This window comes from Micrasema longulum, unplaced genomic scaffold, assembly GCF_059751315.1.
Source record: "Micrasema longulum isolate JH-2025_06_02 unplaced genomic scaffold, ASM5975131v1 h1tg000831l, whole genome shotgun sequence".
Taxonomy (NCBI): domain Eukaryota; kingdom Metazoa; phylum Arthropoda; class Insecta; order Trichoptera; family Brachycentridae; genus Micrasema; species Micrasema longulum.
Window position 1 is genome coordinate 622687 of NW_028278023.1, and position 19822 is coordinate 642508.

General features: G+C 31.4%; 3 protein-coding genes and 1 non-coding gene across 5 annotated transcripts in view; 1 reads left to right on the forward strand and 3 right to left on the reverse strand.

Moving 5' to 3' along the window:
- LOC148278743 (ninjurin-1-like) overlaps positions 1 to 3992 on the reverse strand; it is a 29984-nt gene extending 25992 nt beyond the window's left edge. Inside the window, exon 1 of one of the 2 annotated variants that reach the window (XM_088230942.1) lies at positions 3612 to 3893. In XM_088230942.1, coding sequence (XP_088087068.1) covers positions 3612 to 3659 — 48 coding nt within the window. In that variant the 5' untranslated portion in view covers positions 3660 to 3893. Of the gene's footprint in view, positions 1 to 3611 lie in introns of both variants that reach the window. The other variant, XM_088230943.1, reaches the window with a different exon arrangement.
- A 692-nt stretch (positions 3993 to 4684) lies between these two features.
- LOC148278744 (ejaculatory bulb-specific protein 3-like) lies at positions 4685 to 19048 on the reverse strand. The gene is made up of 3 exons (XM_088230944.1): positions 18895 to 19048; positions 17995 to 18193; positions 4685 to 7312 (listed from the first exon to the last, which is right to left on the reverse strand). Exons 2-3 carry the CDS (start codon positions 18176 to 18178, stop codon positions 7143 to 7145), a joined length of 354 nt encoding a protein of 117 aa, XP_088087070.1. The 5' UTR covers positions 18179 to 18193; positions 18895 to 19048; the 3' UTR covers positions 4685 to 7142.
- Positions 4807 to 5764, forward strand: Dhpr (dihydropteridine reductase). Its single transcript, XM_088230938.1, has one exon. The coding sequence runs from the start codon at positions 4807 to 4809 to the stop codon at positions 5509 to 5511; it is 705 nt and encodes a 234-aa protein (XP_088087064.1). The 3' UTR covers positions 5512 to 5764.
- On the reverse strand, positions 6612 to 6685 carry TRNAI-AAU (transfer RNA isoleucine (anticodon AAU)). Its single transcript has one exon. It is a non-coding gene; the product is annotated as a tRNA-Ile (tRNA).
- Positions 19049 to 19822: the final 774 nt, after the last annotated feature.

Sequence of the window (19822 nt, forward strand, 5' to 3'; positions counted from 1 at the left end):
TAATATCAATTATTTTGCACGTGTTCAACTACAGATAGCCGACAGAGATACTTAAAATTTTCAATAAATACATATGTACACATTTTCAAGCAGAAAATTTGACTTTTTAGACAACTACGGAAGAAAACTAACTTTCCATCGCTATCGGGCCTGGAGGATTCTCTTTCAGCCGAGGAAAGAGAAAAGTTCAATTAAAAAGCTAAATGAGGAAGTTGAGTAATTTGTTATTTTTTTATTATTTGTTAAGAGCTTAGACTATATACATTTTATCAGCGCTATGATTTTTAAAGTTTTGTAATATTTAAATTATTCCGCCTGTAATGTCACAAGTTCACGGCGGTGAGTTCAACTATATGGTGAGTTGGCTTCCCAGAAACTAGAAACCTATCACAACACTCTACCATTAGTCGATTCGGAAGAACTTGTGTCTTAGTTCAAAGTGGTTAATTTTTTCATACATTTTCGTGAAACTTCGCCGTACAATCGAATTTTTACCGCGTGTAAGAAAACATTTTTCATATCGAATTTCACGTATCACTGAACTTCCTCATCTTTACCCAATGAGTCGATAGTAAATAAAATGATTCTTTAACAATGTTTTGAGTGTGTCTAAACGTATGCAGACAAGGCTGGATTACCCCAAAATAATATAAACTCTATGTAGACTCACGGGGGGAGAAGAGTCTCCATACCCCTTTATGTTAATCCTTTTTTTTAAATAAAATTACAAAATGTACAAAAATCGAATTAATAAATAATAAAAAAATAAAAAAAATACGCAGCTTACATTTTTGAGTATATGAGTTTGTTTGTACCTCTTTCTAGCGCCTGCTTACATATTATATATGAATATGTATATATATTATGTTGTCGCTATAGTATGCTTAGTTACTTGTACATATATTTATATTATTGTAAAAGTAAAATCCAAATATAAAAGAAGTAATCAACCGTGATAGGACACAATAAACTTCCGTCGTGAATAAGGATGAGTTAGTTACATAGCAGATTCGTACTCAGTAGAAAAACATTTTTAATAAATTGCATACTATGCAAAATTTACTCGTATATTTCTGTTTTGCAAACATATGAAATGCACCCGACGTGTAATAAATTTATGAAGAAAGATGTCTCTTTGACTTTATTTTAAAAAATGGTACAAGAACGTGATGATGATTAATTTGTTTTGATTAGTGTATTGTATAATATAGTTAGATCGTACTACTTTTGAACAGCTGTCAACCTACAAAATAAGCGACCCGCTTAATGAAAAATAATAATTACGCGACAGTTGTGTTGAGACAGAAATAAAGATTACTGAATGAATGAACTAATTTGATGATAACATTGTATGATTGATTATATTATTTCCGACGGTGGACCGTACCGAATTTATTCTGATTAGAAAATATAAAAAGGATTTAAATTGTGACGTAATTAAGATGAATGTACCAAAGTACACAATAATATTTTTTAGGATTTACTCTGGATACTTAACGTCAGAGTAGCTTTTTGTAACAAGCAAGATATTGTTGCAATTGATTTTTCAATCATGTGTATAAATGTAGATAGGAATAAAGAAAAGAAAACTGAATTTGTTACAATATTTTTGAAATGAGAATATTGGCGGCCTCCGTGGTGTAATTGTCAAGACGCTTGACTCACACATGGAAGGTTCCGGGTTCGATTTCCGGTGAGAACACAAAAATGAAATTTGATTTTTCTCAATCCTAGGTATTCTGTGATGTAATTCACCAGAGTAATTGGGCCTCCTGGCCTGTTGTGGTGCAAAAAAAAATTATATGGAAGTCTAGGAATGTTTTCCCTCTCTGTTGCAACAAATTTAAATCTGAATAACCCTCTACGGATGAAATCCAGTCTGTTTGCAAACATTAGGACATATTCAAAACATTGTTGAATTAACTAACTGGTAAAAGAAGAAGCATAAAAATTGGATGAATCCCACCCACATGACAAAGGTTTCAGCTCTTTTACTTCACAAAATGCAGCAGATGGAAGAGTTGAGAGAATGTGGATGTTTAAACAAAGGCAGAATGGTGAATGCTACACAGTGTGTAAAGTGGCCACTTAAACCAGCCAATGACAGGTCATAAGCTCTCATAAGTGCCTAGACTTACATATTCCTCTCTCAAAAATGTTTTCCCCTCTCTGTTGCATTAATTTTAGATCTGAATAGCTCCCTGGGAAGGAAGTCCAGCCTGTCTGCAAACATTTGGACATGCTCGAAGCTCGAAACATTGTTGAAAATAAAACTGTATCATTAAATATTAGTAAATAATAGTATATAACTAATTATCGACTTTTTTATGTCTACCGGTTTCAAGGCGTAGAAATAGATACATAAGTCTATAAGTGGTTATTTTCAATTATTGATAAAAACGTTAATGCTTTAAATAATATTAATAGTAAAATAAAAGTAGCAATAGACAAACTTGCGGTATTTGTTTATTAATTTTATGATAAATTGCTTAGGTACCCAAATAGAAAAAAATAATTAATTACAAGTTGAATTGATTTGTGGTGATTATTAAAATCAAAAATGAATAAGGTAGGTATTATATTTGTTCCCAAAAGTGTCATTAAATTAATGTGGATAAAACTGAAAGGGATTTGAAGGGGATTTCGCTTTTAAAAATATATGTATACTTTTTAAAACATATGTATGCTTTTTTAAATATATGTATGCTTTTTAAAACATATGTATGCTTTTTAAAATATATGTATGCTTTTTAAAATATATGTATGCTTTTTAAAACATATGAATGCTTTTTAAAACATATGTAGGTATGCTTTTTAAAACATCTGTATAATTTTATAATTTATTTCTAAAAAATCAGCGTATGTGTCTAAATATAAAATATTGTTTAGGATGGTTATATTATATAAAATTATTCGTGGAAATCATCATTAAACACATCAAAATGTGTTCCAGATACTTAGCACAAAAGCGGTTGTGATTCTAGTTCCCCATTTGAAGTTGATTAAAAAAATAATTGTCATTTCATTTTTATTTAGCTCCCTAGCGAGCCAAGAATTCTAATTCTACAATAGTACATCACAGCACGATAACATCCAGATATTTATGGTAAAAGTTAATGACAGAGATCTCGCCGGAAACCGAACTCAGAACCCCCGTGCCTAAGACAAAATTAAGACGAAAAAAATTCGTGATCGCTACATTTAAAAACTATTTTCAGGATAATATTTCATTTCACTGTTGGTAGTTTTAAAGGTAAATTTAAGGTAAATTATTTATTTGTTTTTTTAGTATTATATTATATACACAAAATTACACATTTATAAAAAGTTGCTTAGACCGTCTAACTAGGGCTATTTACCCCGTTTTTAGACAGACAAAAATTATTTCATAAGTGATTTATATTCCATTAAAATTTATTGAACGTTAGTAATTAATTTATTAATCATTAGTGACATTAAATAAGTGTTTAATCACAAAGTTTATCATTAAAATATTAATAACACCCATAGAGTTTATTTTTTTGTTAGTTTTAACAATGAACCAATCTATTTAATTAATTTTACGTTTTTTACAAGTACCAATATTTATCTTCATAATATAATTCACTCACCCCATCGTGTACTCCAGTATTGTTGTCTGGCGCGATGGATGTCATCATCTTTCAAATTATTTATTGATCCCGTAACAACAAATGAACAATGCCGATTAAATGCTACTGATCTCAGAGTCTTAACTTTAGATATTCGTTTTTTCCACACACAATCGAATCCTGATGCAAAAGACGTACACAATATTGCAAATTGTTGAAACTGAATTACTTATACCGCAGTTATAATTACGATAGAGCTTTGTACATATCGTGCGATTTAATAACGATAGTGTTTTGATAAATTTATTATTGTTCCCATTACAGATTCTTTGTTTTAAGGGCCGATTAGGTATCTTTTGTTTATGCAAGTGGTATTTTAATTAGTACGCAATTCAGATTTCTGAATTTTAAAGTGTTTTCGAAGCTTTATGGCGCACTAGGTAACGCTGTTGGAAACACTGGATGGAAAATGTTCAAACATTTTCCATGAAATAATCGATATTCCGCCGTTACCAAGAAGTCAATGTATATATAATGTACATACATACTTACTACATACATAAGTATACTTGCTTTTATGTGCATTTGTCATAACTTTTTCGTTCGATTTGGTTGTAATTCATTTTTATTACGCATGTTTCGTGTGCGCGCAAAATGAAAAATACAGCTCGGTGAATAAAATCAGGCTCTAGATGAGTATTTTCAACTCGATAGCTGCAGATGAAAATCCTGAAAAAGTTCGCTTACTCGGTATTAGAAATGTCACATTTTTGTAGTACTATAGTACTAAGCATACAGTGTATAGGTACTGGCCTAATAATGAACCAAAATAATAAAAAACGGAAGGCGATGTTTTTTTTATTTGTAAATATGGGTAGCTAATAATCAAACCATTCCAAAGATATTATTGCTCTAACTCAAGTGTAGATGTCACTGAAAGCCATTTTACTAAAACCAAAATAAGAATCAACAGGTGTCGCTGTTTTCATTTTCGAATTATTGATTTCTGACAGTTCTTGCAATTTGAAAGGCGTTTCGTTTGCTTTTTGTGGCGATTTGAATTTTATGTAGTGGTGGTTCTCACAGAGCCGGTTAATCGTAGCGAGAAAGCGAAAGTGTACGGTCTAAAAGCGAGGCCGCCTCTTACACAATCAGCTCCACATTCCGCCGATTTCATTCAATTTATTCGTTATCAAATCAGTGTTTATACGTGAACATGTCTGTCGGTCGTGTCTTAGTTTACGGGGGCCGCGGGGCTTTGGGGGCAGCTTGCGTTTCCCACTTCAAAGCCAACAACTGGTGGGTGGCCAGCGTGGACCTACACCCGAACGAGTCCGCCGACTCCAACATTACTGTTAATCCGGAGGCGGCCTGGGTCCAGCAAGAAGAGCAAGTGTTGGCTGACGTCGGCGGAGCTCTCGGAGGAGAGAAACTCAATGCGGTGATCTGCGTTGCCGGAGGCTGGGCTGGTGGAAACGCTGACAAAGAGCTGAGCAAAGCGGCGGATCTTATGTGGAAGCAGTCGGTGTGGAGTTCGACTATTTCAGCGTCTGTAGCAGCTAAATATTTAGCTCCTGGCGGTTTCGTGGCCCTCACTGGAGCCAAGGCTGCTCTCGAAGGTACCCCTTCCATGATCGGCTATGGAATGGCTAAGGCAGCTGTTCATCAATTGACTAAATCCCTCGGGACCGAAGGATCCGGGCTCCCTAGTGGTTCGTTGACTGTTGCGATAATGCCCATTACTTTGGATACTCCGATGAATAGGAAGTGGATGCCGAAGGCTGACTTTGGCACATGGACCCCCTTAACCTACGTCGCTGATCTTTTCATGAAGTGGACTAAAGGAGAGGAGAGACCGAAGAACGGAAGCCTTGTAGCCCTCGTTACTAAAGACAATGTTACTCAACTTATTGTAGAATAAACCACAACGAATCAAAATCCTACGGCTTAATGTATTCTTGTTAATTTATGACAATATTAATTTTTACGAACAAACGACCAATTTGTTTTAGGATATATTATGTATTGCTCGATGTCTGTGTAACTGTTCCTAAATTAATAAAATAATTCATTAAACGAATCTCATGTTAGAGCGAGTATAATAAAATGTTATGTGATGTTTTATGTATTTATTTTTTGATAAAAATATATTTGTTAGTTGATTATGTCCCAAATTTTTTATCCTTTTGAAATTATTTTTACATTCTACTTAACAAGGTCAAGTGAACCCTGATATCAGGGTCAAATTCAATGCTCTGATAAGTGCTTCATTATAATAAATTGGTCCTATTGGTGTGTGGAATAGATCTGAATATTTTGTAAAAACATATACTGTATATTTGAATAAAATTTGGGAATGATTGTTTGAAAGATATTTAAACAACAATATTTTTTATCTATGTATTATTAAATATTAATATTTTATCAAGTTCCCATCATTATTTGCACATGCTTTATTACATCACATCTTATTTGCAAACTTTTTTGTGTACTGTTGAGTAATTTATATATTTTTCAAAGTTTCTGTAATAATACCACTTTATTCTTGTTATAATACAAATATTTTAGTTCAGATTTGATTTTATAAAGCTATTTCAAGTTTAGAAATCAGTTTATGTAGATTGTATTAGGAATCTATGCGCTATTGGCATTATAGGCTGTGCTTTGTTTTATATGCAAAACTTAAAAATTTTAAAAATTAAATAAGCTCCAGTAACAACCAGTTGTGCCTGTTTGTTACCTGTGCATATTTGAATTCTAAACATCAGTTGAATATGCTTATATTTTTTAAACAAATAACACTGGAAACTGGAATCAAAAGCAATATTATTTTTACATTCCATAAAATAATGGAGACAGAAATAAAACAATGTTTGGCTATCTCTTACAATAATTTATAGTCTTTAAATATTTAAAAATAGTATCGTTAATTTTGAGAATTGGTTTTACTAGTTTAGTTGTAAAAAATGTGATTAAAAATAAGTTTTGGTGAAAACTGGATTGAATTTTCAAAAAAGATTGTGGCCCATGAGGGGATCGAACCCGCGACCTTCGCGTTATTAGCACGACGCTCTAACCAACTGAGCTAATGGGCCAATGGACATTACTGAAATATTTTATATATAACAATTAAACAAACATTGTTGTATAAATAAATACACAACACCATATAATAATTCAATTAAACCATTATTTTTTAATTCAGCACTTTGTAGGACTGGTGTTTACTGCTCTTATTATTTTAATCCATAATGTTACTTTTATTAAAATACAACTAGTGGCATCTGTGGATTCATCCTAAGATCTTACAACAAACTAATTGGGTAGGCATAGAGGTAATAAAACTGAGTAACCAAATACCTAACAAAATAAAATATTAAAACACAGTTATTGTATGAAGTGTTTATTCGGTGGCAACTTAAAATATAATTTTGTTTTCTATTTTGTTAGTTTGAATTTAATAATACGTTTAAACTAAGGTTGAAATCACGAAATGCTGGTGAACTCACACGTGTTTTGACAATTTGAATGAACCCTTATAATCTTTTATATTTATATATTGTAACTTTTCCTATAGTTTCCTTGAGGGTCATATTTCTTGGTGAGCCTTTCCCAATCTCTCGGCCTCCTTGAACTTAGATGCCTGGTGACTTTTTCTGTTGTTGATCGCTGTTTTTCATTACATTTTTTGCAGTTGTTGGCCAAAGCATCGGGAAGGATTCCTAAAAAATGTAAAAATCAAAATATGGGGTTCTTTTCTAGATTTTTCCTTCGACAATTATTTGACTAAATTGACAGGTGAGTAAAGTTGTGCGTTATCTAGCGACGTACGATAAAGCTTTAATGGTTTGAAACTTCGCTGTGTTCAAAACAAAAATATAAAGCGCCTCCACTAACGAGTGATTTTGGAAAAGGACTATCCCACTCTGTTGAAAAATTCTCCCTGGTATTTTCGTCACGAGCGCGCGAAAAGTCAAGAAGAAAACGGAAAACGGAACGTTTTTGTTCAACTTGCAAATAAAACATATTTAATGTATTTATGTATGCAGATAATTGGTAGAATTCCATACAAAAATTTGGTTAGGTATCCAAAATAAAATACTTGTATTGGATTTAATTCTAATTTTATTTTTTAACATACGTGTATACTGTGACGGGTTTCGTCTTGTTAGGACATTATCAAACTAATTCAAACTAACACACTGATTCAATGTTGGTTTGGGCGAATAAGACAATCCATTTTACTTCTACCTAGCTCCACTATACATTTTTTTATAGCCTTTTTAAACATTTTCTCGTTACTAATTGTTTTAAAATGTAGTGGAAGTAGGTTATAGATTTTAATTGAATAATACTCAAAATCCCTTTGTACGAATCTGGTATTAGTTTGTGTTTGTTTAAGTTGTCTTTGTGTTGAGGATCTAGTGATTATATTATTTGTATGTGATGTATTGTAGAAGTTGTCTTTCATTTGAGTAAGAGTAGTTTTTAAATCTGTAAGTGAGTATTGTTTTAGCGTATAATTGTTTTGGTGTCATAAATTTATCATGCTATTTATTGCATTTAGCCGGCGATTGGTAAGCCAAATGTCAAGATAAGCAGTCGCCATAGTAATTGTAATTTAATTTTCACTTATATTGATATAATATATATATATATATATATATATATATATATATCAGTGGCGTGTCGTCCATACATGCGATACATGCGGCGCATGCCTTTAATACTTGAAAACTACGCATGTTGTAGGTACATATCTTGTAAATGAAATATATGTACTCTGTTATTATTAGAGCTCACATAAGAATATGTTTATGAGTGCCCTATTTCTATCATTGACATATATATTATGTGTCAACGATTATTTAACTCTACAGAAAAATGTTGACAAATTGTTCATGTGGTGTTCGACAAACAAGCTGCAACTAAACATTAAAAAATGTCTGGTCATGTGATATTTTAGAATAAATAATCCTATCTTATTTGATTATATTATTGCAAACGATAAATTGATTTCTGTTTCTTAAGTGCGAGATCTAGGCGTTATCTTCGATCAAAAGCTGTGATTCGTCAGTCACATAAACTGCATAAATCCCTAAAAATGCTCGGCTCGGCTTAAACGCACGAAAAGGGATGGTCTAAGGTCTCTGCTCTACCTTGCTTGTAGTGAGTATAACAGGCTACCGGAGTCCTATAGAATGCCAAAAAATGACTGTATTCATTTAAAAAATTACTAATTGAGGAGGTAGGGGAAACGTGAAATTAAGTTTTAAGTTCTTCTTTTTCCTAGGATATTTCTTTCTTACAACATGTAAATATTTAATTTTGATTTTTATTATGGATTGTTTAAATTTCTTTGTATTATATATTTGCTTGCTATCTTATTTCAGTTTTATGAACGTATTTTTACTTGTTACTATATTATTATTATTATTACCATACCTTTATGTAAATATTATTCTGTCCCAAAATGAGTTTGTTGTAACTCCTTAGAGTACAAAAAAAATTGTATGATTTAACAAATAAAAAAAATATTTTGTGAGTGATGAAGGATTTTAAAAATATCGCTACATTGAAATTGATGAACACAGCTTTGGTTAGGAGCCAGTTGGAATACAACTCAACTACGAGGGCGGATTGAAAATGAAGCTACCTAAGTGGGAAAAAATAAATATTTTTTGTGTTTGTGCTGCCATCTAGCGCTAGGTAGCTTCATTATCAATCTGCCCTCGTATACGGACTCCGTATTATAGTTCTCACCAATATACCCTTGAAAAAGTTCAAAATATTTTTTTAAGATACGTTAACTTTAAATTTGGAATCAGATATGAATTTCTTAACTATGACTTTCTATTAAATACTTTGAACTTGTTGATACTAACTGAGAGAAGAAAAATTATAGATTTACTGAATGCCCAATTACTGCCCAAATCTATTAGCACCCATGAACTTAAAGGTACCTTGACGAAGGACTCGTCAAGTACCTCCGTTTAGTTGCAAAAATTCGCGAACAGTATACTCATTTAATGCTATTCTGAATCGACTACATGTACTTGGCAATAACTATTCCGACGTTGCTGATATTTTTAACATAAAGTATAGTTTGTATAAATCAACTCTATTTAATCATTTCAAAGGTGGATCACCAGATTATAGTGCTTTCTATGTTTACTTTTGTATGGGAACTATTGTTTACCAATTTTTTAAAAAAATGACTTCAATTGTTATTATAACATTTTATATGTACATATATATATATAAATATACTATATATATTTTTTTTGAGACATAAAACAATTTTATTGTATTTAATATACTTATGTTTTGTACCTCTTGAAGAAAAAAAAAAAATTTATTTTCCTTTTAAAATTTTATCTGCACACATTGTAAGTATTTAAAAAAAATCTAAATATGTTCTTTTTACGAAACTGCTGTGTTATAGTATTAATGTAATTTTTTTGTATTGTAATGTAACTTTTTAATTTGATTTTTATGTTTTTCACATTATATTGAAGTGTTAATATTCTTTTGAATATGTATCTTGGTAAGGTAAAAGACACTGCACGCCGTGTATGTTAATAAATTAATAATAAAAAATATATATTGTATTATTTTTTACAGTAAACGCCTAATTTTCGCCAGTGAACTGTATTTATTTACGGGTAAAACAAAATCAAACCGACACGAGCGTTGACTTAAAGATTACACATACGTTGACTTATGACTGCCATAACTTAAGCATGTTCATTATTGTTCATTGTGATCGCTCAAATGCTTAGCATGTTTTTAAGCACATCAATAGTTATTTGTGATCGAGCTACAGGTGAGTAAGTATATACTATGGGTGGGTTATTGCGAATAACAACAATTCGACACATCATTACAGCAATGTCACTGGTGTCTCTGGACAAAAGAATAGGCAATGAAGGATTATGACTATGCAAATGACAATAGCGATAGCTAATTTGTGTTCGATTCACACCGTATTTATTGATTAAATTTCGCAATGCGGCGGTACAAAAATAAAGCCCTCTAGTCTATATATTTAGTATGCTGATCAACACATTACGTTACGATTGTGACTGAAAGGATTGGGGTCAATTAGTATGGTCCGCATTGCATGTTTCCCCTACCAGACCTTACTCCCATAATATTACTATTTCCTCGCATATTACCGGTAATATCTGTAATAATTAATTACCTGCGTGAAGAAAGACTTAGATATTTCTATCAATTCTTGTTTATTCAAATAACGCAAAATCCAAGCCAATAATTTTAACCCAGTAATTTTACAAAGGAGTATCTATTGACGGGGTATTCATTCATGGCGCACGGAAGGAAAGCGGTAATGTGTTTATTGATTCACTTTCCCTTAGGTACTAACCAATAAAAAAAAACACGAATTCAATCTGTCAGATGAATTTCTCCATTGCCATAAGAATATGAATAGACTCACCCGATCATTAGAGTTTTTATAAACATTTTAAAAATTAATTAAATTCCATTATGACACATTTTATTAATAAGCTTACACGTGCAAGCTCTATTCACCCACTAATAACAGCTGAAAGTTAAAAAAAAACACGTTTATTCATATTAAAAAATAAATTTTGATCAATTTTCATTTTGGCAAGTTTGTTTTTTTGGTTATCTTATTTATGTTTTGGTTATGTTTATCATGGGGTGATATTTCTAAAGCTCTCGCGGCCGTAGAAAAAGCTTTTATCTCATATATTTACATATTTATTTAAACACTTTATATACATATACAGTTTTCATACATATGCATTAGGGCGGGCATATTGCCTTAAAGCAATTTCTCCCAACCTACCAAAACCATTCAATTTGAGAAAATCAGTGGGATATGAACATACTGTTGGTTTATTGATAATTTCTTTAGAGAACAAAATATTGTTTTTTTTTTAAGAAGTAAAAATTTACTAAATATCTACACTATACTATGAAGAGAGAAGAGGGAAAAGAGGGAAGGAAAGTGGAAGGAAAAAGGAAAACCTTAAATATTCAGGAAGTGACATTTCGGATGTGATTTAAATGTAAATAAAAAAAGGGGCGTCTCTAACATTAGTAGGTAAATTGTTCCAAAATCGAGCAGCTAATACTGTGAAAGAGGAGGCAACAAAATTAGAGCGGTGAATGGGTATTGAAAGGGTTCTCTCGTTACTAGAACGAAGAGTTAGCCTATGCTGTGATTGGCTTCTCAGATAAACAGGCGAAGTAGAATTATTTAAAATATCGTGAAGAAGTGATAGAATGTGAAAGTTTCTTCTATGCCTGATACTGAGCCAGTGTAGTTGCTTGCGGTATTCGGAGATAAAAGTACGAGATAACATACAAAATACGCGAGATAAAAGTGTTTTCTACGGCCGCGAGAGTGGCCAAGAATAGCACCGCTGGAAGATATTGATGTTAGCCAAATGAAGAAGTTTAGTGCTACAGGAAATTGAATATAAAAAAATGTTTTCTTACGCGCGCTAAAAATTAGAGCATTTAATTGTACGGCAAGGCATTTCGAAAATGTATGAAAAAAAAATTAATAAGAGTGAGCTACTTTGAACTTCCTACGTCAACAAATAATAGAGTGTTGTGATAGATTTCCGGTTTCCGGGAAGCCAACTCACCAATCAGCAGAACTCACCGACTAGAACTTGTGATGTAATTGACCGAATAATTTCAAAATTACAAAACTTTAAAAATTCATAGCGCTGATAATACAATATTATATATGTTAAATGTAGATTATAGTGCAAGTTGCATGTTTACAGAAAATTTCTTCATGGATTTGATTATTTGGGATACTTGCTGAATGTACCATCTTGAGTGGTTTATAATATGTATGTGTACCGTATGTAATGTATGTGTTTGTGTATGTTTTATATATGCTCAATATATGTGTGCATGGATGGCTCGGAGTGTGCATTCGGTATTTTTTTTATTTATTACCAATTACCTCCACGGAAAACGCAAATGTTTAAGTTTGTTATTTTCTCACATTAGTTTTTTATTTATTTAGTTTTTGTCACATTTAATGTTTACATAATTTTTGAAAACTCTATTTGTCTTTTTATGTAAGAAAATCATTTAAATCAAAATAAAATTTAAAAAAAAAAACTTGTCGCATCATTAATTTAAAGTAGTTCGATTTTATGAAATCATTTTTATTAATTTTTTCATACATTGTAGAGAAACTTCACGGTACAAATTACTACTATTACTATTTAATCTAATTTTTACCGTATGTAAGAAAACATTAAAAATACGTAATATCTTTTTTTATGTAAATATTTCTTATTTTAAATTAATTTTTATTGTTTGTATACCAAATAAACTAATGAATATAAAAAATCCCCTTTTGCATCTAGTGGTTTTTATGACATTGCATTGGTTAATAAATAGCAGCGCATCTTAATACATTTTTTGTTACATGAAAGTAAGATGATCAGCCTTACGCTTCAGGCGCAAGTCCAGTGACCATGAAATGTTGCAGTGTAAAAATATCGTTTTAAATAAATAAAGTCAACCATGTCAGGAATCGAACCCGAGACCTCTTGCATGGTAGGTAAACATGACCATCACAAGGCGGACAAAATAAAATTTAAATAACAATAAAATATAATAAATTGTGATTCACATTTCTCTTCACCTGACATTGCAAATATATACAATAAACAATATAACATATTTAAATGTAAATGTATTTTCAATAGCCATGACCTGAATACAATAATTATTATTTTGGCACAACTAATTTAGATCGATACTATAACAATTTTATAAAATTATATAGTGATCTATCTAATAGTGAGTTATTTACAACTCGTTGAAAATGGGTAAATCATAAGAACGCAAATATTTCTTTTTCTAAAAAAAATATATATATATATAAAACTGTTTACATACATATATTACAAGAAATCTTTTAGTGTTCTTATGTAACGGTATTCTACGCATATAACATTAGTTTTATCAAATCACAACAGAGATGGAGATCATTTCAGGGAATAAGGAATTTTTTAATATAATTTTTGAATACGGAAGACTAGGTATTTACAAGGGTTATGTCCCGTCATTGGATGGTTTAAGTGGCCATTTTACACACTGTGTAACATTCACTATTTTGTCCATGTTTGAAAATTCATTTCGTTTTTTAAAACTTTTTCATCTGTTGATTTTAGTTTTGTTCTGTTGCTTTCAAGGCTTTTAAAAAGTTTTGTAATCATTTCGGCGAATTGATCATGTCCAATCAATTTAATCCCAGTCAGTGAAGAATTCACTTCCCTCTCTTCTCAATCCAATGAAGTACATATTATGTACGTCTGGATTACTTTCTTTCAGCACAAAGATGCTAAGGCTACCAGATTTCAGAGAGCTCCTTCGGGCAGCTTTTCTCGTTTGACAACGAGCAAATTTTCCGTGTATGTGGGCACCGCCAAGGAGACTTATGTCCTCATGCGGTGTGCGGTATGTGGTGGGTAAGCTGTTGATTTTAGTTAGGAAATGTTAAAATAATCATAATAGTAATCTATTCTGAAGTTATTAAATTGACAAAATTACTTTAATAAATGTAGGCTATAGTGATACAACTAAATGCAGCTTTTGCTACCTTTCGTGTTTGCAATATGGTCATGGCGATGAATGACATTCTGCAAAGGCCCTCCATATAATTTGCCACACTCACAGTGAAAGCGGCAGCAAAAGTAGAAGAGTTAAATTCAATTAAAATATACGAAATTGAACATTTTAAAAGGATAACTCGTTTATTGAGAAAAACACATTGCTTTTTAGTATGAATAAAATAAACGTTGTTGGGTTTCTGAAATAAAATGTCTAATCTTTAGTTTTGTGTATGTGAATTATTTTAACTTTTCTTTCTTTGAGAAATAATTAGTCTTATCTTTAACACAATCTTTTGTGTCACTCAATTTGACTTAATTAAGCTACACAACACACTTATTTTATAATATTTATGAAAGACGGTTAAGCTAAGGATAAATATAAAGAATTTTACAAAATGTATGTATTTTATGTATCCTTGTTGATTTTTTTTTTATTATTTAAAATTGTTAAAACGATAGGAAAACGCACGGTCTTAAAAAATATTTCAGGATTTAAAAAAAATAAAAAAAATATTAGCGTTCTTATAATTTACCCAAGCATTTCAATTTTGCTGGCCATTTTCATCGAGTTGTAAATAACTCACTATCAGAAAATGGAAATCAAGTTGGGGTAGAGTGGGGTTCGAACCTCGGACCTCTGATCCGTGAGTTCACAACACTAGTCACTTGACCACAACCCAGTTTCAAATATTATGCCAGTTGTTTATAAAATCTGATACATTTTTCAAAAACAAGTTATCAGTTATAATATTGGTTACGGTTTTATTATGATAACACTGTCAGTGTATTAAATAACTGCGGAATGATGTGTTAGGGAGTAGCTTTCTATAATATTGATTACTCATTAGTCAAGAAGCAATCATTTTAATGACTTGTGGTGTCTTTATGTGTAGAAATTTAATTACTCATTATTGACAGGTTTTCTTAAAAGTAATTTCTGAATCACTGACGTAGGCGTAGATTGGGTGTATTATTTGTTAACAGAAATATAACAAAATAGAGCTTGAAACACTATTACGCGTCTGTGTATCTCATTGCCTGCGATCGGCAGAATGTTCGACGATAGGGTATCAAAAATGTAAGTGGGTACCCCAATAGAAGCAATCTAGAAGTGAATCAAGGAAGAGATTAATACATTGTGTAAAAGAGGACTGAAGTAAGGTAGTAGGTAGGGAAACTGGAGAAGGATGAGCGGAGACAGGAGCCGGTGGAAAGTGTTTATAAAGGACATCAAGTCCCATCTGAATGTAGTGTTTAGAAGAAAGAAAATATAATTTGTAAACAAAACAAATCAAAGAAAAGGAAAATGAGAAGTTAGGATGTTTGTTGTTTTAATGAATGGTGCGACATCAACTGTCTTCAACTTAACATTGATGAATTAAAAATAATATCTTTATCGCGACGAAAAAAATCTATACATTTCAAATACAAACTAAAAATATTTCCCTTTCAATGATTTCTTCAATAAAGGATCTTGGTGTTACTTTAAATAGTAAACTTAAAAGATAATACTATAAGCAAATATATCAAAGTTCTTGGTTTCATCAATATAATGACGACAGACTTAAAACATATTAATACCATCAAAACTCTACCGCACACTAGTTTGACCCCATCTAGAATATGCTTTTCCAATTTAGTCTTCATTCTATAGGACCCATTGACTATATCGAATCTGTCCAACACCGTTTTCTAAGAAAACTGGCATGGTTGCTCGGATTATAAAAGGATAATTATTGCTTCACCGAAATGGAACTATCTTTGATATGTCTTCATTAGTCAAACGTAGGAAGGGAGAAGTAATTGATGTCCCATCCCAGTTGCAATTAATTTATTTTTATGTTCCCAACCATGTCCAGGGGTGCTATTCTGAACCACTCTTGCGGCACGAGAAAACAGTTTTACATACAAAATACACATTTGGAATACCAGCCCAGAAGTCAAAATTTGCTTTTTATCAAATCTTCTAAGAACAACCTTTGTCTTTATGACCCAATGTCCAAAATGCGTAGATTAGTCAATTCGTCAACTTGGAATTCTTTGGGATAAATCTACCTGCTTTTCGTAGATCTCTTCGCCATTAACACAGTGAGGGATGGGTTCTTGTACCTATATATATATTGTACGTCATGATTATATTGCCCTCGTTTGTTTTTATGTTACTTTTGTTTAGTTTCTTGTAAATTGTTTCTTAATAAGAGTGTTGTAATTGGCTTAGGCCTTATATTTAATAAATGAATCATAAAAAAAAATACGAAAAGTTATTTCTTCTATCAATTGTATAATTGCACTGATAATTCGCATAAAAACGTTTATTTCTTCGTATTTTAGGATATTTTAAATGTCATAATATGAAAGAGTACATTATATTTATAATTATTATAAATTTGGTATTGTAATTTCGAATTATGTGATGAACATATTTAATGACTTTTTCTGATTTAAAGGTATTTTACCAGAGCCAAAATCGACTAAACGCAATTAAAATGTATTTTTAAATATTGAAATTCATAAACTTATAAAGAATATGTTTAATTACCACTGAAACTATTCTAAAAAGTGCACCGAGTAACATTCTACTATAAATAAATTGTTTAATAATTTATTTTTTTTAACGAATAAAACTTCAATAATATAAAAATAAAATAACAGTACATACATAATACATGATACATATGTAGTCAGTAAAATAGATTTTTAAAAATTAAAGGCTGAATTATTTTTTATGCTTGGTAAAATTCACACAAATAATCAAAAGTTAGTGCTTTCAATTTTTATAATATTATGTTATGGATTAGTATATTTTACTTTTTATAAGAATCGCTTCTAAAAACAATAATTCGGCCAAAGTATAATCATGACATTATTACACATATACTCCCGACTTAACTCGGAATTTTCCAGCAAGTCGGGACATAAAAAAATATAATTATGCTATGATAAAATTGTGTATTGCGTGCATTAAATAAATAATAAAAAAAGGTACGATACAAAAAATACATATTAAATGTTATAGTTTTCATATGTATAAACTATATTATATTTTGTTTTTTTTTTTTTTTACTAACTTTGTACAATTTATGGAAACCTGATATTGGTTCCGAGTTACAATATTACACAAGTATTATGTTGCTTACTATAAATATGTATGTAGAACGGCTGGTTTCAGAAAAAAAAATACAGTACTTTGAAATTAAAAATTTAAAAAAAAATTACAATATAAAATAAAATGAATGTGTTTTGTGTAATGATGAATTACATGGTATTAAAATATATGTATATATTTAAATAATAAACAAAAAGTTGGGGTGGGGGATATATTTTTATAAAAATATCAATAAAATTCCTTGGTCATGTTTAACTTTGTTTAATTTGACCAACGAGTGCTTTCGCCTAATTAGGCATCTTCAACTTTACTATTTTTAACAATGTTATTGAGGGATAATATCAGGTAAGTATTTTATTTAGGAACAGACAACATAAATAATATAGTAACAACTAGTTGGCAAAGCAGTAAAGTTTATTTTTATGCTAGGAAAGTTTGTTATTGGACCGAAATTGAGATAGAGCAATATTAATTTATTATTTAAAAGGCGGAAAAGTTTCGCTCGTTGGTCAAATAAACAAAGTTAAACTTAACCAAGAAGTTTGATTTATTATCAAAATCATTAACGATAGTGTTTTATCAAGAAATATCTGCAAAAAACACAAATATAATATTTAAATATGTTTTGAAAATAAAACGATATGGAATTATGATAGCTTACTTTTCAATTCTCTTCCTTCAGCTGTGCATGGCCCTTCATCCAGCATACACTTTATGTAATTGTTGAGGATTCGTTCACTGCTAAGGATATGATCCACGTTGATATTATCATATTTATTTGTGTACTTATCAGTTCCGGCTGCGAGGGTGACAGCCACAAGACACAGGAAAATCAAGACACGCATTTTTAAGATGGTTACCTAAAATAATTAGGTAAAATAAATATTGTAGAGAAAAAAAAAATTCACCTACCCATACTACCAAATATACGCATATTGAGTTTACTTAATAATTAACAGTCATTTACCGTAGTAAAAATCAACAATTTAAATTAATTAATTACTACAAAATTGATAAGTAATAATAACATTAATTACAATAATTAAATGAAATTTTATAAGTGAAAAATTTGTTAATTTGATGCTAAAATTAGATTAATTAGATAGATTCGAAAATGGATTGTTGTTACAAATTCTTCATAATTCCTTTTCGCACTGCATCGTAGCGTATCTGAACCATTTTCGTTACACGGAGGTAAGATGATCAGTCTTGCACTTAAGGTGCCTGTCCAGGGACTATGAAATATTCAAGTGTAAAAACTAGTTGTTAAATAAATATTTTATGTCAACCATGTCGGGAATTAAACCCGAGATCTCTTTCGTTGTAGGCAAATGCACTTACCGTTTGACCACGAGACAAATTAAGTTTAACATGAATAATTAAATACACAGATATTTATTTAAAAAATAACTAAATTTACACCATTTTTTAATTGAATAAAAATAATAGCTAGCGGTATAATTAAAATACGATTAATTTGTTTGAACTGGGGGAACAAAAAACCGCTATCATATTTTTGAAAAAATGCAATTTCACAACAATCACTTTTATTTACACTTACGTTGAAATCAATTCTGGAGTAGATCGTAAGGTAACAAACGTTATACTCAGTCAAAGAACAATCCTCGTCGTCTGCCAAACACAGACTGATATGGCATCATATGGAGCGAGCTATATATATGCTTTCCATCATCAGCACTGTGACAAAACTGCCTATTAGGTACTATGGAGCACGTAAATCCATAGGCTTAAGGGTATCGTACCGAGAGAAAGGCCCGAATCAGGAATTTGTAAATAGCATTTTATTTTGCAGTTTTATTTATGCATTTATATTATTAAATGAGCACAATGGCACTAAGTTGTGATTTTTGTACAGTGGTGCCTCGCATAACGAACGCCTCGCACAGCGAACGCTGCACACAACGAACTTCCTTTTCGTTCATTTCACGATTCATACAACGAACTTCGCTTCACACAACGAACTTCGCTTCACACATCGAAGTCGCCCACTTCACACGATCACTGCCGATTTATTGCATCCTTCCGCGCAGGCAGTCGTTAGTCACTGAGCAGTACGCCTTACTTACGCACGTGTCGCAGCAATCGTTGAAGAGGATGTAGAGGAGCTTATTGAGGAACACAAAGAAGAGCTGACAACTGAAGAGCTCCAAACACTTCTGGCCCAACAACAGGACAATGCTCAAAGGGAAGCGTCATCTGATAACGAGGAGCAACAATCAAACAATCAACCAATTCCAACTGCTGACATCAAGAACATCCTGGTCAAATGGAAAGCAGTTCAGGAGTTTACCAATGCCCACTATCCGGATTCCGCTGAAGCAAACAGGATCAACGACCTGTACTCCGATACTCTTGTCCGTTATTTCCGGCAGATGTTGAAGAAAAGAGAGAAACAAACGACTTTGGACAGGTTTTTCACTGCACCATCGGCCAAAAAGCGGAAAATGGATGAAGATGTGCAAGATTCG

Coding starts and splice junctions, on each gene's coding strand:
- Dhpr (XM_088230938.1), top strand. CDS start 4,807: ATGTCTGTCGGTCGTGTCTTAGTTTACGGGGGCCGCGGGGCTTTGGGG.
- LOC148278744 (XM_088230944.1), bottom strand. CDS start 18,178: ATGCGTGTCTTGATTTTCCTGTGTCTTGTGGCTGTCACCCTCGCAGCC. Junction 7,313..17,994: donor TGAAGGAAGAGAATTGAAAA/GTAAGCTATCAT, acceptor TACATTTTTTAG/GAATCCTTCCCGATGCTTTG.